General features: G+C 41.2%; 1 protein-coding gene across 6 annotated transcripts; it reads right to left on the bottom strand.

Moving 5' to 3' along the window:
- Positions 1–258: 258 nt before the first annotated feature.
- abi3bpb (ABI family, member 3 (NESH) binding protein b) lies at positions 259–20,056 on the bottom strand. 6 transcript variants are annotated; one of them, XM_083685154.1, is made up of 19 exons: positions 19,878–20,056; positions 17,429–17,497; positions 17,212–17,344; positions 15,827–16,008; positions 15,436–15,488; positions 14,652–14,691; positions 13,801–13,881; positions 9,897–9,962; positions 8,601–8,687; positions 6,447–6,515; positions 6,081–6,206; positions 5,833–5,922; positions 5,502–5,711; positions 5,217–5,322; positions 4,156–4,235; positions 3,013–3,042; positions 2,503–2,661; positions 1,958–2,080; positions 259–1,856 (listed from the first exon to the last, which is right to left on the bottom strand). In XM_083685154.1, exons 1-19 carry the CDS (start codon positions 20,041–20,043, stop codon positions 1,741–1,743), a joined length of 1,986 nt encoding a protein of 661 aa, XP_083541280.1. In that variant the 5' UTR covers positions 20,044–20,056; the 3' UTR covers positions 259–1,740. The 6 variants fall into 6 exon arrangements, with proteins under 6 accessions (XP_083541280.1, XP_083541278.1, XP_083541281.1 ...); XM_083685152.1 differs by lacking the exons at positions 8,601–8,687; positions 9,897–9,962 and adding exons at positions 11,769–11,966; positions 13,494–13,568; XM_083685155.1 differs by lacking the exon at positions 8,601–8,687.
- Positions 20,057–20,882: the final 826 nt, after the last annotated feature.

Genomic DNA, 20,882 nt, shown 5'->3' on the forward strand with positions numbered 1-20,882 from the left:
AGGGCATAGAAAATAATGGCCTTTCTCAAAGATACCTCACTATTTTAACTTCTTCCACTACCACAAAAACTTTTAGACAGCATAAAGCACACAATGTTTCCTCAGGAACTTTACCTTTTCTACTGTAATGAAAATTCTATGAAAGACTGAACAACAGAAGAAAAAAAAATCTTGTTCAAATATAGAACTGGTAAAACTGTAAAATAAACTGAAGAGAATATTACCTAGAAGAAACCCAAAATTAAAAATGGCAAGGACAACAGTTGTTTTTTTTTTATAAAAAGGAAACAAAATATTTGTCTTTATTACTGTAAATAGTTACAGATGGGAAAGTAGGCTTTAAAACAAAAAAAAACAGTTTTATGTCACAAACATTCTCCATAAAAATAATCATAAAACACTCATCTGCAAGCGCTTTGAGCCAGAAGTGTATTTCTGTACACAAACAAGACATTTTTCAATAATGCACTCCTTTCTCTACCACTTCTCAATTATGTCTCCCTCTAATATGCAACACTGTATATGAATATGACCAGGGATATGGTAGGGCGTAAACACTGCAGCTGCCCAATTATGTGTAGCCCACATACACTACACTAGCATTGTTAGCATTAGCATTTAGATTTACTCTACAGCTACAGCCTTCATCATCACTGGTGTCCAGAGTTAACCCACCTTTGTTACCACACTATCCCTGAACACAACATCTACATGCATGCTGCATCGGAGGTGGTGAAATGCTGCCAATCGAGACCTGTATGACATGAACAGTCTCATTAAGGGAGGTGTTTTTGCAAAAGTTAGTTGAACAAAATAGTTTTTCTCCATATACATATAAATACATTTATATTGTGCAAATTGCAAGTGTACAGACCTCCGGTCCATAGCCACCCAATATGTCAGGGCTAATGGAGGAGGAACATTGTATTGGCACAAAGCTTCCTCTGTGTGTACGACTGTTGTGTTTGTGTTTGTGCTTATTTTGCGTGCATATTTTTGTGACTGTCAGTGGAAGTTATGCCCCTCTTTGATTGTCCAGGGTATCATGTGCATAATAATTCATATGATGAATGTTTTTAGCTATGTGTAAGAATGGATTTCCATGTTGATCCATATTTTCTATGGAGTTGAATCTGAACTAAAACGTTCTATGAGAGAGATGTAGTCCATGCAAACAGCTATGTTTTACGGAACGTTTGTACTATCAATCAGTCACTGTCGATGAAAACATGAAATCTGGAACTCTACAACTCTTTACAGCAGAAGCATTGCATTATAACCCATTTCCTGTGACTCATCAGAGGCCCTCACAAGGAACATGGCATCAAAAACGTTGATAAATAATATCATACAAGTTATCAAAACAGTTTCAGGGAGCCAGCTTCCCCATATTAATTTTTTATTTTTTTTAATCTATTGTATGTTTGTTACCTCACATTGCGTTAAGTAAAAATGTCTCCATTCATCCATTATTCATTCTTTTCTTTTTTTGTTTTGCCTTTTTGTCATGTTTGATAAATATTGAGATGAGGCGTGTTTGCCTTTACATAATCACAAATGTGTTCGATAAAAGTCCCTGACATGTAGATCCTGTACAAATGTGTACATGGTTGGGTTACGGGACGTATAGACAGGGGATATGCAGCATCTGGAATCTGACGCATAAATGGCCCGTCCTGTCACCTTCCCAACCCTGTGTGATATTCCCTTCGGGCATCTCCACGGGTACCCCTGGGGGTCCTACCATTTACCAGGAATGGGCGTTCCACACTCGTACCATGAAACATAGGTAACATGAGAGTTCCCTCCTATCTGACCAAAGTGGACAGGTTCCTGCCTCATGGCTCTGTAATACCCTGAAACAGAAAAATGAAACAACAAAAAATTCTAAGTTGATACACTTTCTGATGACAACAATGACTATTATAACTCTAACCATAAGCTGTCGGTGCTATACCTGTCCGTGATGGCAGCTGGTCGGCTCTAACTTGGCTCCCCGTTCTTCCATCAAGGAAAGAGTCCACAAACTGGCAGTGGTCCTCACCATGGCCAGTCTGGTCCCCAATGTTGTAAAATTTACCTGCAAGACAGTCATGGAGGGCAGGTGTCAAAAGAGACCCACAAATGTGCACTGAGGTACAGGGACAATTTACTTTCTTTGTTGAAACCAGACTTGAAACACCAATATGTGTCATACATAATATTACAAACACACTCATTGATGTTTATCAGAACTTCATTCAGTTTCATTAGTGGAAAAAGCACAAGTATTCTTGTGCTGCAGTTTCTGTAACAGGTCTGCTTTTTCAATCAGCTCCATGCCCACAAGGATAAGGGTTATATTGTAGTGTATGTGGACAGCACACTGCATTTACTGTACTGAAGGAAGTGACTACCAGGGGAGTCTGGTGGAGGTAAATATCAGAGAACGGGCTCATTGTAATGCATGGAATGGAATGAAAAATGGTATCAAACAGAGTACAGACCACTAAATTAACTCACCATTAAGAGAATCACTTAGGTAGATCTTGTATCTGAGAGAGTTGCATAGCTGGATGCCCACAAACTTGCGGTACCAGGTCCTCTTCACATACTGCTTCCCGTTGCACTCTGAGTGGGCATCTGTCTTAAAGGGGAACTGTGTCCAGATGGCATCTTTTCCTGAAAGGCAAAATTAGCAAGAGGTTTACAAACAATAGGCAAGACAAGCACAGTGAACACCCAATCAAAATCCTATTTTAAGAGCATCAAGGTAATTGTCTCTTTATTAAAAGGCGGTGGAAAACGAAAGGAAAAAGAATAGAGGTTGCCTTCATTTGCTGTGTAAATGTTTGGTCTGGCTGGGAGTTGGGTGTGGAAGAAGTGAACTCATAGGATTGGAGAGCAGTGCCGGCAGAGGTCTGAGTCTCGACAGACTCTCTGTGCCAGTAGCTCTCATTAAGTAAGCCATTCATTCAGAATGCTGGAATGCTGGTTGTTCGTGCTAGAAGACGGAAAGGAGAGCAGGCTTACCTGAGACGTTCTCGCTCACTCGTGGATCCGCTGTAGGACGGAGAGAAAGAGTTTAGAGTTTTAATACACCTTCATTATCAATGAAATAGTGAGCGTGCAGCACTGGTGGCACACATACATAGTTATCAGAGAGAGAGAGAGAGAGAGAGGGAGAGAGAGAGAGAGATAGAGAGAGATAGAGAGAGAGAGAGAGTGAGATGAAAAAAAATGAGAGAGAAATAAGAATACAGTAAGTGTATACTGTGTGTAAACATGCTCAGAATAGGTTCTACAAATACATAAGTACTAAACATATCTGCATACGTTTTGGGATAGCTGTGTGAAATCTACGGCAAATGATTCATGCACTGTACTTGATCCTGAGCCTTTGGCATCAGAGGGCTGATACAAAACGCCAAATACGTGATACAAGGACTCCAGAGCTCTGTCACACTCCCCATCCCTCAGATAGAGAGGGTAAGCTTAGGCGGACCAGTGAGGCCCAATGGTAAAGTCCTCCCAGAAACATTACAATGACATGATTCCCTACTCTGTAGTTATTTATGATATGCTGTTACTGAGTGTGTGCACTGCTCTGAAGGTTGAGGGGGAGCTGGCACCTAGACAGAAACCCCTGGGACCTAGACAGTTTATATAGAATTGGGAGCCAAGGTTATGAAAATGGAGGGCCATGCTGAAAGCATTATGTTGATAACAGGCAGTTTATTACGGACTCTGCGAAAGGTAAATGGGGATGGATCGCATATGATTTTACGTATGTTAGTGCATGCCTATTTGCGGACAGAGGCCCCTCTATAAGACTATGGAATGTAATTACTGATAATTACATACTACACTAGCTGGTGGCGAAGTATACTGTATTAGTAGGAACCTTCTTTTCTTGGGTGTTCTATGAAACATTAGTCAATTCTAGAGGAGTTTTTCCTGATCACATGACTTCACCAGGAACAACCCTTGACCTCAGTTAAACTAATAACAGGGCCTAGGACCTGGTTGTATGCTCTAACTATGGCCCAGCATATTCCTGGTCACATGAACAAGAAAAAATCCTGCCTCTAATTATACTGTATCTGATATGAAGCTACATGATGTACAGCATATGCCAAGAGTGTACGGCTTGGGTGGATGTGAATCATACTGTACCTGACTCCGTGTTGAAAGACACAGGCTCACTGGGTGGCCCCACTCCAAGCTCATTCTTGGGTTTCACTTTGAACTCATAGCTGTGAGGTAAGAGCAGGCAATGTCAATATCAGATAATCTCACAAGCATCCCCCACCCATTCCAGAATCTAATTTCTTTTCAATTCCAGTTGTAAGCAATCATTTTTACTGAAATGTAATGTTCTCCTTTCATCCTCTATATTAAACGGGACACAGTATCTGATGGAAAAGCTGGGGTATTCTTGTTTGGTCTTGTTGTTACTTGAAAAATGAGGCGAATAGTGTATACTGTACGCTGACATATGATCTACAGTAAGTCTTCTCCAGACAGAGGAAGAGAGTCTGGCCCCTCCCTTTAATGGTTCCTCCATGTGAGATGTTCAGGCACAGCGATGGCCCCACGTGCCAGCGGCCTCACTTCACAGGAAGCCCTGGTTTATGCTCTATCACTTCTTTAATGCCAAATAGTCCACATATTCAGGCTCATTAAAACCCTAGCAAGCCTGGCGACCCCCCTCTAGACAGCCTGCTCTCCACATGTCAAACACCTTCTCCAAGCACACCTCTGAGAACGGAAGGTCCTGAACCTAGCCAGACATGGCCCAACTCTCTGGATCTGGAGCTACAGTATACTATTGTTCGTAGTTCGTGGGACTAAGGTTGACAGGGTGCTCTTTGGAAGCAAGGGAATTTTGCATGTTCTGCATGTTATTTCTCTGAACTAATACACCCGGTTATTGTATATTTATGTTGTTCTTGTATACAGTATAATTGTTCTGTTTATAGCTGTTCTGTACTCTGTCATGTGTTTTCTGTTCTATTTAGACCTGGGGAAGAGTAGTGGCTGCATGTGCAGCAGCTAATGGAGATCCTGATAAACAAATGCATACAGCTTCAGAGAGCTGTAGAAAGCTTCTGGCTATCTTTTTAATTTTATTTTAAGAGGAATTAGAGAAAGTGCACTCAAGTAATTATTTATAAAATCTAGTAAACTCTAGACAATGACATGAAAAGGATGAGTGACATGGATGTTCTAGATACCTGCTCTCTGGTTTGAGGTTCTCCACTGCGGTGTGAGTCTGGTTGGTGGTCAGGATGGAGACCTGCTCACCATCTGGTCCCTTGGTGGTGGAGATGACTTCATACTCTACAAGACAATTAGAAAAGTCATGGTTCCTTCCATTAACAAAGAAGCAGTATCACATCAATTTACCTACCAATTTACCCACATCAATTGGAACAATTGGAGCATGTTAGAGCAATTTCTTTTCATCATGTTGCACTGAGCTGATCATTGCATTTCAGTCATCGCTGTTCTCTCCCCACCTGTAGTGTCGTTGTCGGCCTTCTCCCAGTCTAGAATGATGAAGGAGGGGCATCCCTCCACAGTCACTACAGTGAGATTGGAGGGTGAGGACCTAGGTGGGGCTGTCACATTCTGCTCACCGCCCTCTTCTTCAGGGAAGAAGTTGAGGGAGGTAGTGATAGAGCAAGGCTCATCTGGTTTCTTGTCTGTTTTGTAGACCACGTGAGGTGCTTTGAGAAAAAGGAGTTATACCATTTAATGTCATTTCTGTCCACAATGACAATTTCTCCATTTCTCCATTTATGTTTTGTGTTAACAGAAGTCAGTGATACTTAGGAGGAGGTGTCTTACCCACAAATCGTTTCTTGCCCAAAGCATCCACATCAGAAGCTGGTAGGGCACTGAACAAGGAAGAGTTCTCCCAGGTTTCAAATCTGCTAGCTGTTAGAAGAGCGAAAAAAGAAACTATTTGTATCACGCCTTGGGGTGCGCACACACACACACACACACACACACACACACACACACACACACACACACACACACACACACACACACACACACACACTCTGATGCAACCAATCAGTACTCACTCATACCATTGACTGATGGTGCAACAGTTGTTGTCTGCTTGCGTTCTTGCTTAGAGGGCTTGGCTGTTGCTTGGGGGAAGTTGGGCTTCAGAACCGAGGCCTTGTCTGTTTGCTTCAAGTCATTCAACTTGTCTGTAGGGAACATAGAGTTGGCCAAAGCAAATTGTTTACTGCTGCACTGAAAATGATTATATTTTTTTCTGAGAGGAAAACCATATGCAAATGCTACACTTTCTGATGACAACATTGACAGTGACAAACAATTAATTCATGAACACAATAACAATCTTAATCAATTTAATTTAACAATGGTTTTCAATTCAATGTTAAGGTGTTCTTGGTGTGTCATTTCTGGCAGAAACTAGGCCTTACCCATGCCACCAGGTTTGCCAACCAGGTTGGTCTTTTTGCTGACTGGGATGGATGGGCGAGCGGGAGATCCTGAAACATGGTGGGAAAAAGAAACGTCAGCAACATTAACAACATCTCTGTTGTTATTTGTTTGATTTATTTCACTGCTAGATGCTTCTATCCGACAAAGCAAAGGCATTACAGGTAATAAGAGTACACACAACAGTGTCCTGATGGCTATAGACCATACAGAGAGAAACTCCAACTCAAGTTCTTTGCAAAAGAGGATGTTTTTTTGCCTTGGAAAGGTCATCAGTGAAAAACAGTGGAACACTCTTTCAATACCAATAGAATAACCCACACTGTGATCATTGTTAGAAATGAAACAAACAATAATATCTACATAAAAGTTAGTGGTATCTTATTACTCCATGGTCATCCGTCATACAGTACATCACACAGATGACTGTAAAAGGCTGTGTAGAATTACTTTTGGCATTTTTTGCTGAGGAGGAACTCTAAATGTACTCCAACTCCTTATTCAGTGATGGTAAAACCCTATGCCCATTCCCTAATGCCCAATGAACCTTAAAACATGAACAATGCCATGTAATTCCATAAGGTTTTACTTATATTCAGATTTACCAAGAAAGAAGTGCACAACCTGTTGCCAATTATCCCCTTCTTCCAGAGAGGCCAAATTCTTCACAATCAAGGAATTGTTCCAGTTCCAGAAGAAAATATAATAAGTGCAAACCCAGAACATGAAAGCCAATTCTCAAACATTTTAGCTTGTAATATGAAACAATATGGGTGCATTCCTTTCAATCAATTTAAAATCATGTAAATAACAATGTTTGAAAGACGACCAGTTTCTAGTTAGCACTGCTTTGTTGAATTCTGCAACTACCAAAGATATGTTTCTACTTTAAAACAAAGGCTCCACGCACGTACGCACGCGCACGCACACGCACGCACGCACGCGCACGCACGCACGCACGCACGCACGCACGCACGCACGCACACACGCACACACGCACGCACACACACACACACACACACACACACACACACACTGTGTTCCCAATGTATTTATTGTAACAAACTTAAGCCTAAGGTCTTTATAAGGTCCTGACGACAAGGGTCGAAACAGACTTAGGGGCATACATACACAGTTCTCCTTTGTTTGATGGGCCTATACTTAGAACTCTGGTACCTGCCCAAGTCACTGACATGCGTCTGTTCTATACTTTTTGTTTTCTTGACTGTTTGTATTCCCTTATCCAGAACAGCTTATATGTTACTATATCAAAAACATTGAAATCAGCCATCGACTGACATTGCATTTGTCTTGTCCAAGCCCAATTTAATAATAAAAAGGTAAAAATAGTAATGAACAAAAATAATCAAAAAAGAAAAAAAGAAAAAAGAAAAAGAAAAAACAAACAAATAATAAACTGTTCAAAAGTGTATAAGCCAGCAAATAATTTGTTCATTGATTGCTGACTTATTCTACAGGTACTTGTGATTTTGCCACTCATGCAAAAATATTGGTATAATTCTAATCCATAACAAACACAATCCTGTAACCAAAAACAAACATTGGATTCCACAGCTGATGAAAAAAGCTGATGCGAGCCATGCTCTCCTGATTGCATGAGGGTACTCTAAACATTGGCACCTCCACAGCGATGCACTACCGTCTGAAGCTTATTGTTCTTAAAAAGTCAATACTTGCAATCAAGCCAGAAGCAAACAGGCTTAAGCGTGTGGACCCTACCCAGGAAAATATATAAAAATAACATTCGAGCCTCCAATCAAAACGTAAGGTTCATTACAGGACAGGGCTATTAAAGAACACTTCGTTACTTAACATCTTGTGGTGAGAAAAAGTGCAAAGCTTGGTAAGGAACACGCCAAAATAAGGTTCTTAAAAATAAACGACCAGGAGACTGCATACTTTCCAAGAAGAAAGTATTTTCCAAAGGCTTGTTTAGCTGAAGCCTTTGATCGAGTTCTCAGTCATGGTGACCAATATTTTGGTCAAAAACGAGACTTGAGTTTAAACATTCATTGTGGCCGACTCATGCAGTCTGGGTAGGAATGATGGGGAGTGCGAGTCAGCGAGAGGGGCTATAGCTTTGGGTGCAGATAAGACTGGATTCATGCCTTTACCATAGAACTGGTCCTCAATGGAAGACCCTGAACGGCCCAAAAGACCAGGGAACTCAGGTTTAATGTCCTCCAACAGTGAGTTGTTTGCTGCAGGAAAAGCACTAGGATTAAAACCTACTCCCTTTCTGTTGTCTTTGTTTTTTTTTGCTTTCAATTCAAAAGCAGTGACCTGAAGACAAGAATAATAGCTTATGAATAATTTTTCATGAAATGATTTGAGTTCAAAAGATTTGAGTTGAAGTATTCCACCATTTTGCATTATCGTGTCCGGAGGGTCAAGGATTTCTTAAAGATAATTTACACTAGTTTGTACATTATTACCAGATTATTATAACATACAACATAGAGTTAAAACATACAACCAGGTAACCATAACCACCCCAACCCAATCACAGGTCATGCTTATTGCACAAAAAAAACATGCACACAATCATGCGCAGGTTGAACCCCAAACCAAAGCTGTGGAGAAAACCAGGATAGACGTTGAGTCATTTCTGCTGCACTACTTTGACCAGATGTGTGAATAATACAGTTATAGTTTCAGTGGAATTGACTGGTACATACGTACTAAGAAATTGTGTGGTAAAACCTGGTCCTTTCTGGTGGTACTCACTTCAAAGAAGTTGACAGTCGGTAACTACTTCATACCATGGTATGTAATGGTAAATTAATAAGAAAGTGTCATGCAATTACCATTAACTGTGTAATTTCATTTTCAAGTACATACCAGGTAAAACCTGACTGTAAGATAAAGTATGACTGCATTTTTTCCAACTCCCAGTCAAAATGACTGGTGGCAAATTTGTGACAGAGAGACAGCCTTGGGTATATAGCTCAGCATCTACAAAACCCAATAAGGGCTCTTTGGAGGCCTCTGAAACAGTTTCAGTATCTGTGCAGGCAACATTAACCAACTGTTGTACAGTATAATGCAAACAATACTTTCCCGCCACCAATAACCAAATGTAATGCTTATACAGGCATGTTGTAACTACTCCAAAAATATAGCAAATGGGCATTTCCAAGTCTTTGCCATAAGCTTTTAAAGCCAGCAGCAGCATTGAATCTGCAAGAAGCTTGAGTTAACACCACGACTCTCAGACGCACAGCAACAAAACAAATGGAAGGACAGACTGACGGTTACATGGATGGAAGGACAAACACATACATGTATCGACAAACACAATGCATGAAGGACACCAACATGGGCTGCAATGGAGATGAAGCCGCCACAACGACAGCGACTGTTTGTTAATAATGGATGAGAGACACAGAGGAGAAATCAGCTCTTTTTACCCATTCTCAGTCTGGACCACATGACTGGTTTGGGAAGGGAGAGTCCCTTGTGATGCTCTCCATTTGCTGTAGGGAGAAGAAGGGATGAAGAAGAAGGGATGTTATAGGAACGTAAAAGTATCATGGTTAGCAAGGATGTCATTCTTCAGGACAGAACAGTGAACTCGAGAACAGTCCTTGTGAGATTGAAAATTAACAAAAGACAGCAGGACATAAAGAGATGTGATTTGGTGTGGGAAAGTGTGTGATATATAATGAGCCACCATAGAATCCTGTTAGCTTTCAAGCCTCAAGTGAAGAGACACCTTGAAAACAATGTCTACCATGGTTGTGGTCTAACCAGGATGTAAGAGACAATGTCCATCACATCTAACAAGTCTAATCTAACAAGCCTAAACTCACAAAGTCAGTGACTTCAGCAGATGGTGCAAGAGATACAGTAGACATCCATGACAAATAAGATCTCACAAGCCACCTTGAAGCATGACCGTGATCCACATGTTGCAACGGTTAAACTAGGCCCTCATAGTCAAGCCAGCACTGCAAATTCAATCTGCCCAGTTGTGACAACATTTGACGTTTGTCTGGGGTAAATACTTCACAGTGGTTACATAGGGGGTGGGGGGGGGGGGCTTTGAGGAGGAGGGAGGAAGGAGACGGAGGGTAGGGAGGAAAGATTCCATTACCCCCTTGTGTCCCGGAGGTCTGAGACGAGTTATGGGCCCTAGGAAGAGAGGATTGTCTTATGCCGTTAGTGAGGGGAAAGAGAGGGTGTCTGGCAGGAAACTTCATGGTCCGCGCTATCATTGTAATGGCTGGGCCATGGGGCTTCAATGCCAATGACGATGAGTTCAAATTTCTCTGGTTGCCTTGACCTAGAAGATCAAAAACAATTGCAAGACTTTCGTTACAATGAATATATCATTGCCAATAATCGTGCCATTCAGGTGTGCTTGAAGCAGAGGCAGCAGCCCTTAGCAGTGACATACTGTAGTGGTTGTTAGTGATGGACAAAGCATCACTTGTTGCATTTTATTAAATTGTTTTATAAAGTTGTTTTTATTTTAATTGACTATGAATCAATCACAGGATATAGCTAAACAAACTATTGAATTATGTGGCTTTTTAAGCTTTCACAATCTTGAGGAGTTCACAGTCATACAAGCTGATGGGCATCAGCAGCAGAATGTAACCATGACTGTGAGATTGTGTTGGACATGCAAACATGGGGGTCAGCGGTGGATGGAGGCTAGTGGGGAATGTGGAGGTGCATTAAAGGACATTCCGCTGTTGGCCATTCCTGTGGACAAATGAATGAATCTGCATGAGGCTGGATGATGACAGGAAAGCTGTGGATTGAGATGATGGCACAGACATGGGATGTACAGTCCAGCAGACACAGACAGTGGAGCCACACCAGCATTAGGGCACAACAAAAAGGAAGTGAGGGCATTCATACGATGAGGTCATCGTTACCCCAGTTATTATTATTGGCTCTCTCACTGCCCTGGGCGGTTCTCAGCAGTGATGATCCTTCTTGTGTTTTGTTGAGTGCTGTATGGGAAAGAGAGTTTTTATCTGTTTGGGAAGGGTTGAGTTACAGTGGTATGAGTCATTCCAGATTGTCCCCCACTTAATCTCGTACTTGGCAGCATTCACAAAGACAGCCCATTGAATTAAAAGAAAACCAATGATCTTTGCCAGTATCCCTCATACCCTTTGAGTTCAACCAGTTGAAAACATGTCTTTTAGTTCTCTGTAAAAGTTTATTTACTCGAACTCTTCCAGGTGACCAACATCGACTCTTATAAAGTTTCAGACTTTACAGGCCCTGCGAAGGGGAGAAAAACAAGTTTGAAAGGTAGAAATTACCAGAGGGGTTACGTGGCTTCTCTGTAGCACTAGTGGGTGCTCTGGGCTGTGCCTGTCCCTGAAGCCTTTCACCGTTTGACGAGGGGTTAGGAAGTGGGGAGGCTGTGGTACTGGGGGGTTTGGTGGGCAGGAGTTGGGGGGAGGCAGCAGGGAGGTCCGCAGGATGGGAAGAGGCATTTCTAATACTGTTTCCTCTGTCTGAGGTGGGAGAGAGGAAAAAGGTACTTTGACTATGGGGACTAGACCATTTTGGAAGATCACATCATATACTGTCACTTCCATGTTCATAGTGCTTAATTATTATGGTCTAAATGGATAGCATTCAAATCATCTTCATCAGCTCTCAATGCTATGGGGAGATGAGTCTCCTAATGCCTGCTTTTAATTGCACAAATTAAATTCAATAATTTTTTCAATAATTTCCTAAATGAGCCACACATTAGTGGATTCCAATTGATCTTTTTGTTCTCATAATCATGTACTGTAGCACCTCATAAACTACACACACTTATTATCATTGTGAATTCTTAAAAGGACAGTAGATGACAGAGGGGTGGGAGTGGGGATGTAGGAGAGGTATGCAGATCGACTTTGTGCTGCCTTCCCCTAAAGGGAAACCCAAACACGTCTGCGTCTTTGGCATGCAGTGATTTCATGCAGACTATTCAAACCCAGCATGGCCACTGGCTTTTTAAAGTGCAAGAACTCTGAAGACAAAATGAGAGGGAGGGAGAGAGGATGGAGAGAGACTGATGGCTGGAGATCATGATGTACAGTATAGAAACAAAAATAGGAAAAATATGATTTAAGTAATGAACATGCAAATTCAAATTGTGTAGCCATTTGTAAAAGTAAATGTACAAATGGTCTTCTCTCTTATGGGCCTACTGTAAAAATACATTTTAAAAAAGTGTTTGTTGGATTACTTGTTTGGTCTTTCATATCCATTGAAATAGATATTTTCCATACTGTACTGATGGAACATGTCATTTGTACATTGATTATGTCCAAGGACTAGTTTTAGACCAATACAGTCGCTGCCTCATTCACTTCTTCAACAACATTTTGATGGCTACACATATTTTGGACAATTGGATTAAAGTGCCATATTCCAGACCAATTGTAAACACTGTAGACTAACAAAACCAATGTTTTTCTACATAAAAGAAGATTATCATGGATACTGCTGGGGGTGGAAAGGATTCACAAGAGTTGACATAACAGGTAGAGTACACAAAAGATAGAGCTTGAAATCAATGAAAAATGGATGGATGAATAGATCAAAGGATGAGTGTGGAGTGAAAGAAAAAACTATCCACATGAGAGAGAAATAAAATGCAGAGCAGTATTGTGTCGGTACAGTATTGTGGGCAGAGTATGCAAAACAAGCAACCAATCCTTTTACAGTGCTTGGGTTAAATGGGAGGCGTGGGTAAATCGCAAAAAAGTGAAAGTAATCAAGAGACCATGCGTGCTCTTCGCATTGCCTTTGATGGGTGAAACTTACACATGTACTTCCAGCTCTGTGGTGGGCACTCCTGTGCAATCATCTCCAAGGTTCCTGGGACTTTCTAACTCTGAGGGCTCAAGGCATGCCAGCATGCGGCCAATCATAACAGATGCCGTTCTCAGACCACACCCCCTTTCAGCAGCAATATGGACATAGCCAAGCGATGACTGACTGCGAATAAAGCTGTATGATTCAAAATAAGCATATTTTGTTACCCAGAGGGAACAGCTGCCATTGTGGCTCATTGGACCTGGGAATGGGTTTAGTTTCCTGGTGGCTCTCTGGCGTTGCTGTAGAAAATAATATCACGTTTCATAAGTGTGTAAAGGAAAAGTGTCAAAAGAAAGAGAATGTGTCGGTCAGGAAACCTGTTTTGGACCACAGCAGGTTGTTTCAAAAGAGAATAGAAGTTAAGAGAATAGAGTTTCTTTCTAGGCCACAATACTTGTGCAACCCCAAATAAAAAACTGAACATCAGGATGGGAGTGTGTTTGTATGAGAGAAGAGAGAGAGAGTAATCACCAAAAGATGTCTTTGGTGCTCCTGGGAAACCTGGTTTTTTTAGCAGAGGAGAGAGTCTAGGTTGGGTCCTGTTGTGAAGAGCTGGGGAAATATGGAAATCAACAAGAGATAATAGTTATTTTGAAATGGCTTTGAAATTATTATACCATCACTGCATTTCTAATGTGTTCTTATTGCTGTAATGCTGCCAATTAACATTTTAAGTGATAGTTCACTTGAAAACCAGAGATTGTTCCATGTTTTCAGACAAAATTGGTTGTAGATTCTGCTTCATCGAAGGTAAATGTAAATGATGGACACCAATATGTGGAAATTAGACTGTGCTTCTTTCCTTATCCTTAACTTATGATTGAGGTATAGCTACACCGTCAATGATGTGGAACATCGACTCATCTTGACAATATGATGTGGTCATCTTCACAAACTTAGATTTTGGAGTGAACTATACTTTTCATACCAGACTAACCACCTGTACAATAGCCTATGCTCTAACTGACTAGTCCAGACACATGAAGTTATGGTGGCCATTAGCCATGTATATTCTTGTGTTTTCATATTTTCTCTGAAAACAGATGCAACATGGGTTAGTACCATGTAGCTGCCTGTACTTACATACCAACAGTAACACACTATTATAACTACATAGATTCCTTATTTATAGTTTGCCAATAATGCTTCAGTAAGGTGTTGCCTGAACAAGTTGAAAGACCGATGATTCTGTCATTGAGGAGATAAAAGGTTCTGTTGTAAAAGCGATAACACGGTGTAATGGCTACACGTGGTAATATGACTATTACACAAATGTATTCTCATGTAGTCTTATTTAAAGCAAGAACACTGAAATGGCTTACCAGGTCGAGGTGGGAACAGAGCACGGGGTCCAATTGGTTTCTGAAAACACAAATCAAATAAATACACTTTGTTGGTGGTGGTATTTTCGACACATCAAGAGACACATTTCAAACAGCAACCATACATGGAAAAACCATGGTAATGCTACAGTACATTTGTTTTATGATGATGATGATGATGATGATAGCTTTGGCTGCCTTGCCTTGACTGCAACATCTTAGTGTCTCCCTTGGGTTTGTAGCATAACTAATATGTCCTCAACCTCAACCTCCCAACACATCCATCCTGACTTCCACCTGGAAAAGCTATGTCACATACATTTAGACCCATAACAAAACATGCTGAATACTTAGGAGAACAAGGCCTATATAATTATTACACAACTAAATGAGCTATGAGTGTGAGCTAGTGCCATGGAAGAGCAGGCAGGACTGCAGAACAGGAGGACATGTTTGTGTTGCTGCAGCTGGGGTGCGAGTATGACCCTCTTTAACCCGCATTAAAGTGTCTCCCAGGAATGGGGAGGGTGACTTGGGGTCAGTGGTGAGAAAGCAGATGCTAGTCTACACTGGGATTATGCAAATGAGCTCTAATTATCGCCCTCTCACTGCAAATGGATTCTTTTCCCATTGCAGATAAATTGATAAAAGTATGATTTTCTGAAATAAAAATGTCATGGCAATGGCAGAGCAGTGTCTGTGGAAGTGATTAAATGCAGAGATTGTCCTGTAGGGTCATAGCCCCGATGCTGCAGGATTATGGGCGACAACACACAACACATACCATTGGCTTCACAATAGGGGTCCTGTGCTTGTAGGGTTTCTGGATGCTTTTGTCTGGAAAACAAGGGAAAACAGATGAAAACAACTGCAGTTTGAAGAAGAGGGCAGCAGGTCTGGCACAAACAGTAACACAAAATGCTATCTGTTGCTTGCTTTCAGTTTTTCTGTTTCCTTTTATCCATAAAGGGTAGCTGGAGAGCTATTGCTGGAGAGCTAAATGGCTTCACACTTTTGTTCCAGCCCTGCCCTAACACCTCCTGAGGATGATAAGAAGTTCCTGCTATTTTATTTTGGTTAGAAGTTTCTGGTAATTTGAATTTACTATCACCAAGCCACTGCATAATGTAGTTAAACTAATAGTTGAGCTACATGTAGTCCCCAACACTGCGTACCACCCATGTTGGTGTTGTGAATGACTGGCTTGCTCCACACTCCGCTGCGGTCCTCCTTGTTGGGACGGACCCCGAACTCGTAGGGCGTGTTGGGCTTCAGGTTGTCAATCACTGTGTCACTGGTAGGGCAGGTCTGGTAGATCCACTTCCTGTTCCTTTCTCTGTATCTGATGGTGTAGTGTCTGCATGGGGAGGGACAAACAAGGCACAGTCATTAAGCGATCTACTTTCTCGAGATAAGTAACCTTTCCCTAACCTGAAGACTCATATTACCTCAAACGTTGGGCAAACGTTGTTTTGAGAGGACCCATGTTCGAAACCTGGTCGGCCACACTAAAACCACATCTGAGGTATAGTACAGTATGTGTGTGGGTAGCTCTGATGGACCACTGTGACTCAATCTGGAACAAACTTCTCCCATTAGGTATTGTTAATTATGGCTGGAATATCACCAGTCAACTTGTCAGTGTCAAGTGATCCGTTTTGGTTCCCTCATGTATTTTCTTTTCGCAGTAACGCTCCTAGCAGTAGCCAGGGCAGTAAACAGAAGGAACTGACATTAGGTTTTTTAATAAGAACCCCAAATGGAAGGAGACACTCTCAGCTGTACAGCTTTGGTCAAGATTTCCAATGGCTTTTCCAACTTTCTCCCCTTTTCAAACATGGAAAAAATAATATAATGTATCAAAGAAAGGCAGAGAAAATGAGAGTAGTGGAAAAGTGTGTCAGTGTGTCCCAGCAGTCCGTGTATGCTCACTCAACTCCTGCACACACCTGCTGTGGAAAACACCTCCATCCCCACGCCATTTTCCATGCAAGAGAAATCACACGCTTCCTTAATGTTTCTCTGTAGGACTGTTATTCATCATGAATCATCCCACGTTTGACTTTACATTGAGCGGAAAGCTTGTTTGGACACATGCACAAAAAAAATGTAAATGTTTCATAGTGGGATGATACCATGTTTTTTAAGACTGAGGCTGGAATTCTGTAGCTTTCCGGACTGCACTTGAAGGTGTGGGTTTGATTTGCACAACATAATTTCCCCAAATAGAGGGAGTTAAAAAAAACTGCTAAATTGAGGTGTCAATTGCCTCCATCCTGGGCACACTACACACACTGGTGTTCAAATAAAATGCACTTCTGAATGTTCAGTACAGAAAGCTATTATCTACAATTGATTGAATCCCAGCCTTAGTCTGCATGTTATGACAACTAGATATTATTCCTTTGTAAAGATCCTCCCAATCCTTAAACAATCTGTACCAATGTTTCACCTGTCATCCATTTGGATCTGAACCTATTCATGTGGAACGCTTTGGCCCGAAAAGGCAACATGAAACAGAAACCAGATGTCCCGCTGCTGGTAATTTGCTATCACTTACCCATCTTCCAGACAGTCGTTCATAATGCTGCCTTCATAAGGCGTCTTCAGGTAGGTTCCCCAGGACAGGAGCACAGAGGTCGGGGTGATGGAGCCAATTACCAGGTGGAGGGGTTTGTCCAGATTTACCTTTCCTGTGAGGGCACGGGTCAAAGTTCACACACCGTTCTGCAACCTTTATAATGTAGTGTTAAACATTATGCATGTCTTCACTATACCTGTACATTGTTTCTTGACATCGTTGGATGGAATGGGTTGGACAGCAACCAGATACTTGGGCTCTGCATCTAAAATTGTGGAAAAAAAACATTTAAAAAAATCATTGTACACATACACACAGGCAAACACATACAGTTGTATGAAACAGACACACACACACACACACACACACACACGCACACATACACACACACACAATATTTTCCTGACAGTGAGAGTAGGGTGAAAGAAAGAAAGAAAGAAAGAAAGAAAGAAAGAAAGAAAGAAAGAAAGAAAGAAGAAAGACTCTTGATGAGTCACTTCAGTCTGTGGTGTTAAAAACAGCATGCAGTGTTGTAGACAGCCATAAAAAAAACATATAGAAAACAGATGCACAGATGTAAGGCATTCACTAGTCACTACATCACAACAGACAAAAACATATACAGTGCAGTCACTTTGGGGTACAGTACATTTGGATTGGAGTTGGTCCCGAGAATTATGTAACAAAGTCTTTCCAGGGAAGATTTAGCAAACTCCCTGGGAGAGATAATGAGATTAGCCCACTATCTCATATAATCCTGTCAAATTCATATTATCACTCATCTACTGTATAAAAAGGCAATGACCTAGGCCAATTGAGGCAAAAATATGGGTGTACATTTGGAAAATAGCTAAAACAAATCTGGCAGTTTGGATAAAATCTGTAATAAAAATGTAGATCCCAAAAAAATGTGCTTCTATTGCATGAGATGTAATCGAGAACTCGTTAAGGAATAACTGCAAAGCACATGATGTGAAGGGGCGAGGCCTGAAATCCTTTTCTTTGGCCAGATTAGCCTGTGGGTGTTAAATGGATTATAGACAAAGCCTGAGCATTTGAGTTGAGATGCCAGGAAGAAGGGTGTAGGAGTTGGTGAGCAGGATTTTGGCTGGCACAATGTCACGGGTGGGGCATCATACAAATGAGTTACATGCTGAGCCTTTAGAAACATTTTCTATGTTGTTCTCTTGAGTCTTTGCAGAGTTATAGTATGGGGATTTGGAGTCCATTTGGAGTACAGAAATGAATTGGAGGGATAGTCTAATAATAATTATTGTTCTAAAAATTATGAATTAGTAGTTAATTAAATAAGGCGTGTCTGACCCTTTTTGTGCTCACCTCCGCACCAAGTGCAGTATAGTAAGGTCTTTGAAAATAGCTTCTCAATACATAAGTGTAGCGTGGATGCAGGAATATGTGCAAGTAAGTCAGTTTCTTTGAAAATCACCCTGTACGTGGTTCAACATCCACACTAGCATACCTGTAGTATCACATACATAGATGCATGGAATGCACCTTGCATAGTCTTACTCTATGTGACATGAATATCTGAAAAGAGCCAGAGGAGTTTTTATCAGCTGTTCAGTTGGGCCAGCTGATACCAATTTGCTAATTCTTTGTTTTTCGTTGTGGTTTTTTTACATTGCAGGTCCCAGCTGGAGCCGTGATTGACGATGTGTGATCCCTCTGTACACTTCTCTAACACAGGGGAAAGGCCTCAAGGAATAGTAGGGCACCCAGAAGCTGTTTTGTGTTAAACAAACAGCCTCTTTTCAGTAATTCTGGAGCCGAGTGAGGTGTCCAATCCTCACTGGTACCTGGATTCCTTTCTACTTCTCTGGGATTTACATGTTTGCCATTGAGAACTTGTCAACGACAAGCGAAAACATGTTCCTGTGTACTGCCTGTCATATATCAATACAGTATGTAAGTGAATGTGACATGGCAGAAACTTTGGCGTTGTATGTTGATTCTAATTCTTTCCACTATATTTCTGTGATGTACTATATGTGAAATGAAAGAGATTCAAATTGTAAGGGTTTTTTAAATGTGGGAAAAACAAAAACCACCAGCACCAGAGCTATTCTTCTTCTGACCTTCTGCTGCCCTGGTAAGGTAGGATTTGGGATGTTGAAAATATCTCACAGGAGAGTGTGGTTGATGATGATGGATGGAATGCAGGAAAGGGTTTTAAAGAGGAAGGCAAACAGTGTGTGAAGTGTGCCCTTTTCACCCTTTCCATGGGGGAATCTCTGTGTTGTACTTCTCTGTGAAAGTGAGTAGGCCGCTCAGATGAAGAACTCCCCAGCACTGCAAGAAGGCATATTGTGCTACATTCTATCAAATACTTAGGATTTATGGTCTGGAAAACTGGCCCTACTCATGATGATTGATTGGATCCCTGATGATTGATTGGATCCCTGATGTTCAGGGGGTTAGTAAGTGCAGTGTTTTGGTCATGATGTACCCTCAAACATGTTTGGTTTAGCCCTGTTCAAATACACCTGATTTATCAATCAATTAATCATAATAATTAGTTGAGTTGTTGAGGTAAGTGAACAGGTAAGTGAGTAGTTGGCTGGAGCAAAAATGAGCTAGATACCCAAGGACCTGAGTTAAGAAAATCTGGATAAGGCTGATCTCACCGATCTCAGTCTCGTAGGGCTCCCCATTCTCAGGCAGCTGGATGAACTGTTTAGAGAACATGCTGCTGCCGTAGCCAAGGATGTAACCCTCCAGCTTGATATCAGGGCTGGGGCGGACAAACTTCATGATGATGGTATCGCCGGTGGCATTGATGCGCACCTTCATATTCTGTCTTCTCACTGTGGGAACAAGGCACAGAGGGAACTATGGTTAGAACGAGTGCAATCTTACTAGTAGGGTTGAATTACTGAGTTAAAACCTCCCCTCACTGCTGGAACAATCAGCAAAATACATTAAAATTGTATTTTCTGGTGCCACTCAGGCAATTTACAATACTGATTGAAGACCTCTTTGATGTAAAATGTGACTGTTCATCTTGATTGTGTTCATAATATTGTAATTGTGTATGATGTATAATTGTAAATTGTGTATATGCAGGGCTCCCTTGGAAAAGAGACCTTGGTCTCAATATGACTCCCTGCCTAAATACAGGTTAAATAAAAATAAAACAATGTATTATTTGAAAATTGTGTAAAAGTAATAGATATGTTAGGTTGGTATACCTCATAACACAATAAATTGAGGTTCATCATATCCAAAAGTGTACAACTATTTCTGTCGACTGTACAACTACGCTAAATAGCTGTCTGGGAAATCTCATAAACGTCAGTCCTGGGGCTCATTTAATCCTGGTAATAAGCTCTTTAGCTAGGACAGGCTTTCACTTTCCACCGGTTTCCCATTTCTCAGGAACTTGACTGATTGTGTTGGGTTAAAGAGGCCCTTAAAAGCTCATGAAAAGCAGGCTTAATATGCCACATGAAGGGGATCAGGGTGGGTTTGCGGAAAATGATGTTGTGGCAGTTTTGTGTCATCTCAACATCAGTCAACTGCCTGCCACACATAAACAGACGTTCTGGCACTCCATATCCTTTAAGCATGACAGTAATTAATGTGTAACATAGCCTAATAGCTATGTAATTCAAAGAGTAAACCTACGACCA

This window comes from Argentina silus (assembly GCF_951799395.1).
Source record: "Argentina silus genome assembly, chromosome: 14".
Taxonomy (NCBI): domain Eukaryota; kingdom Metazoa; phylum Chordata; class Actinopteri; order Argentiniformes; family Argentinidae; genus Argentina; species Argentina silus.

What these genes read in the sequence shown, in the direction of transcription:
- abi3bpb (XM_083685152.1), bottom strand. Translation starts at nt 20,043, where the DNA reads ATGAAGGTGCGCATCAATGCCACCGGCGATACCATCATCATGAAGTTT. An exon ending in GGCCGACAACGACACTACAG is followed by an intron (nt 5,323 to 5,501) that starts GTGGGGAGAGAA and finishes ATTGTCTTGTAG; the next exon opens with AGTATGAAGTCATCTCCACC. An exon ending in CCTAAGTGATTCTCTTAATG is followed by an intron (nt 2,081 to 2,502) that starts GTGAGTTAATTT and finishes ACTGTCTTGCAG; the next exon opens with GTAAATTTTACAACATTGGG.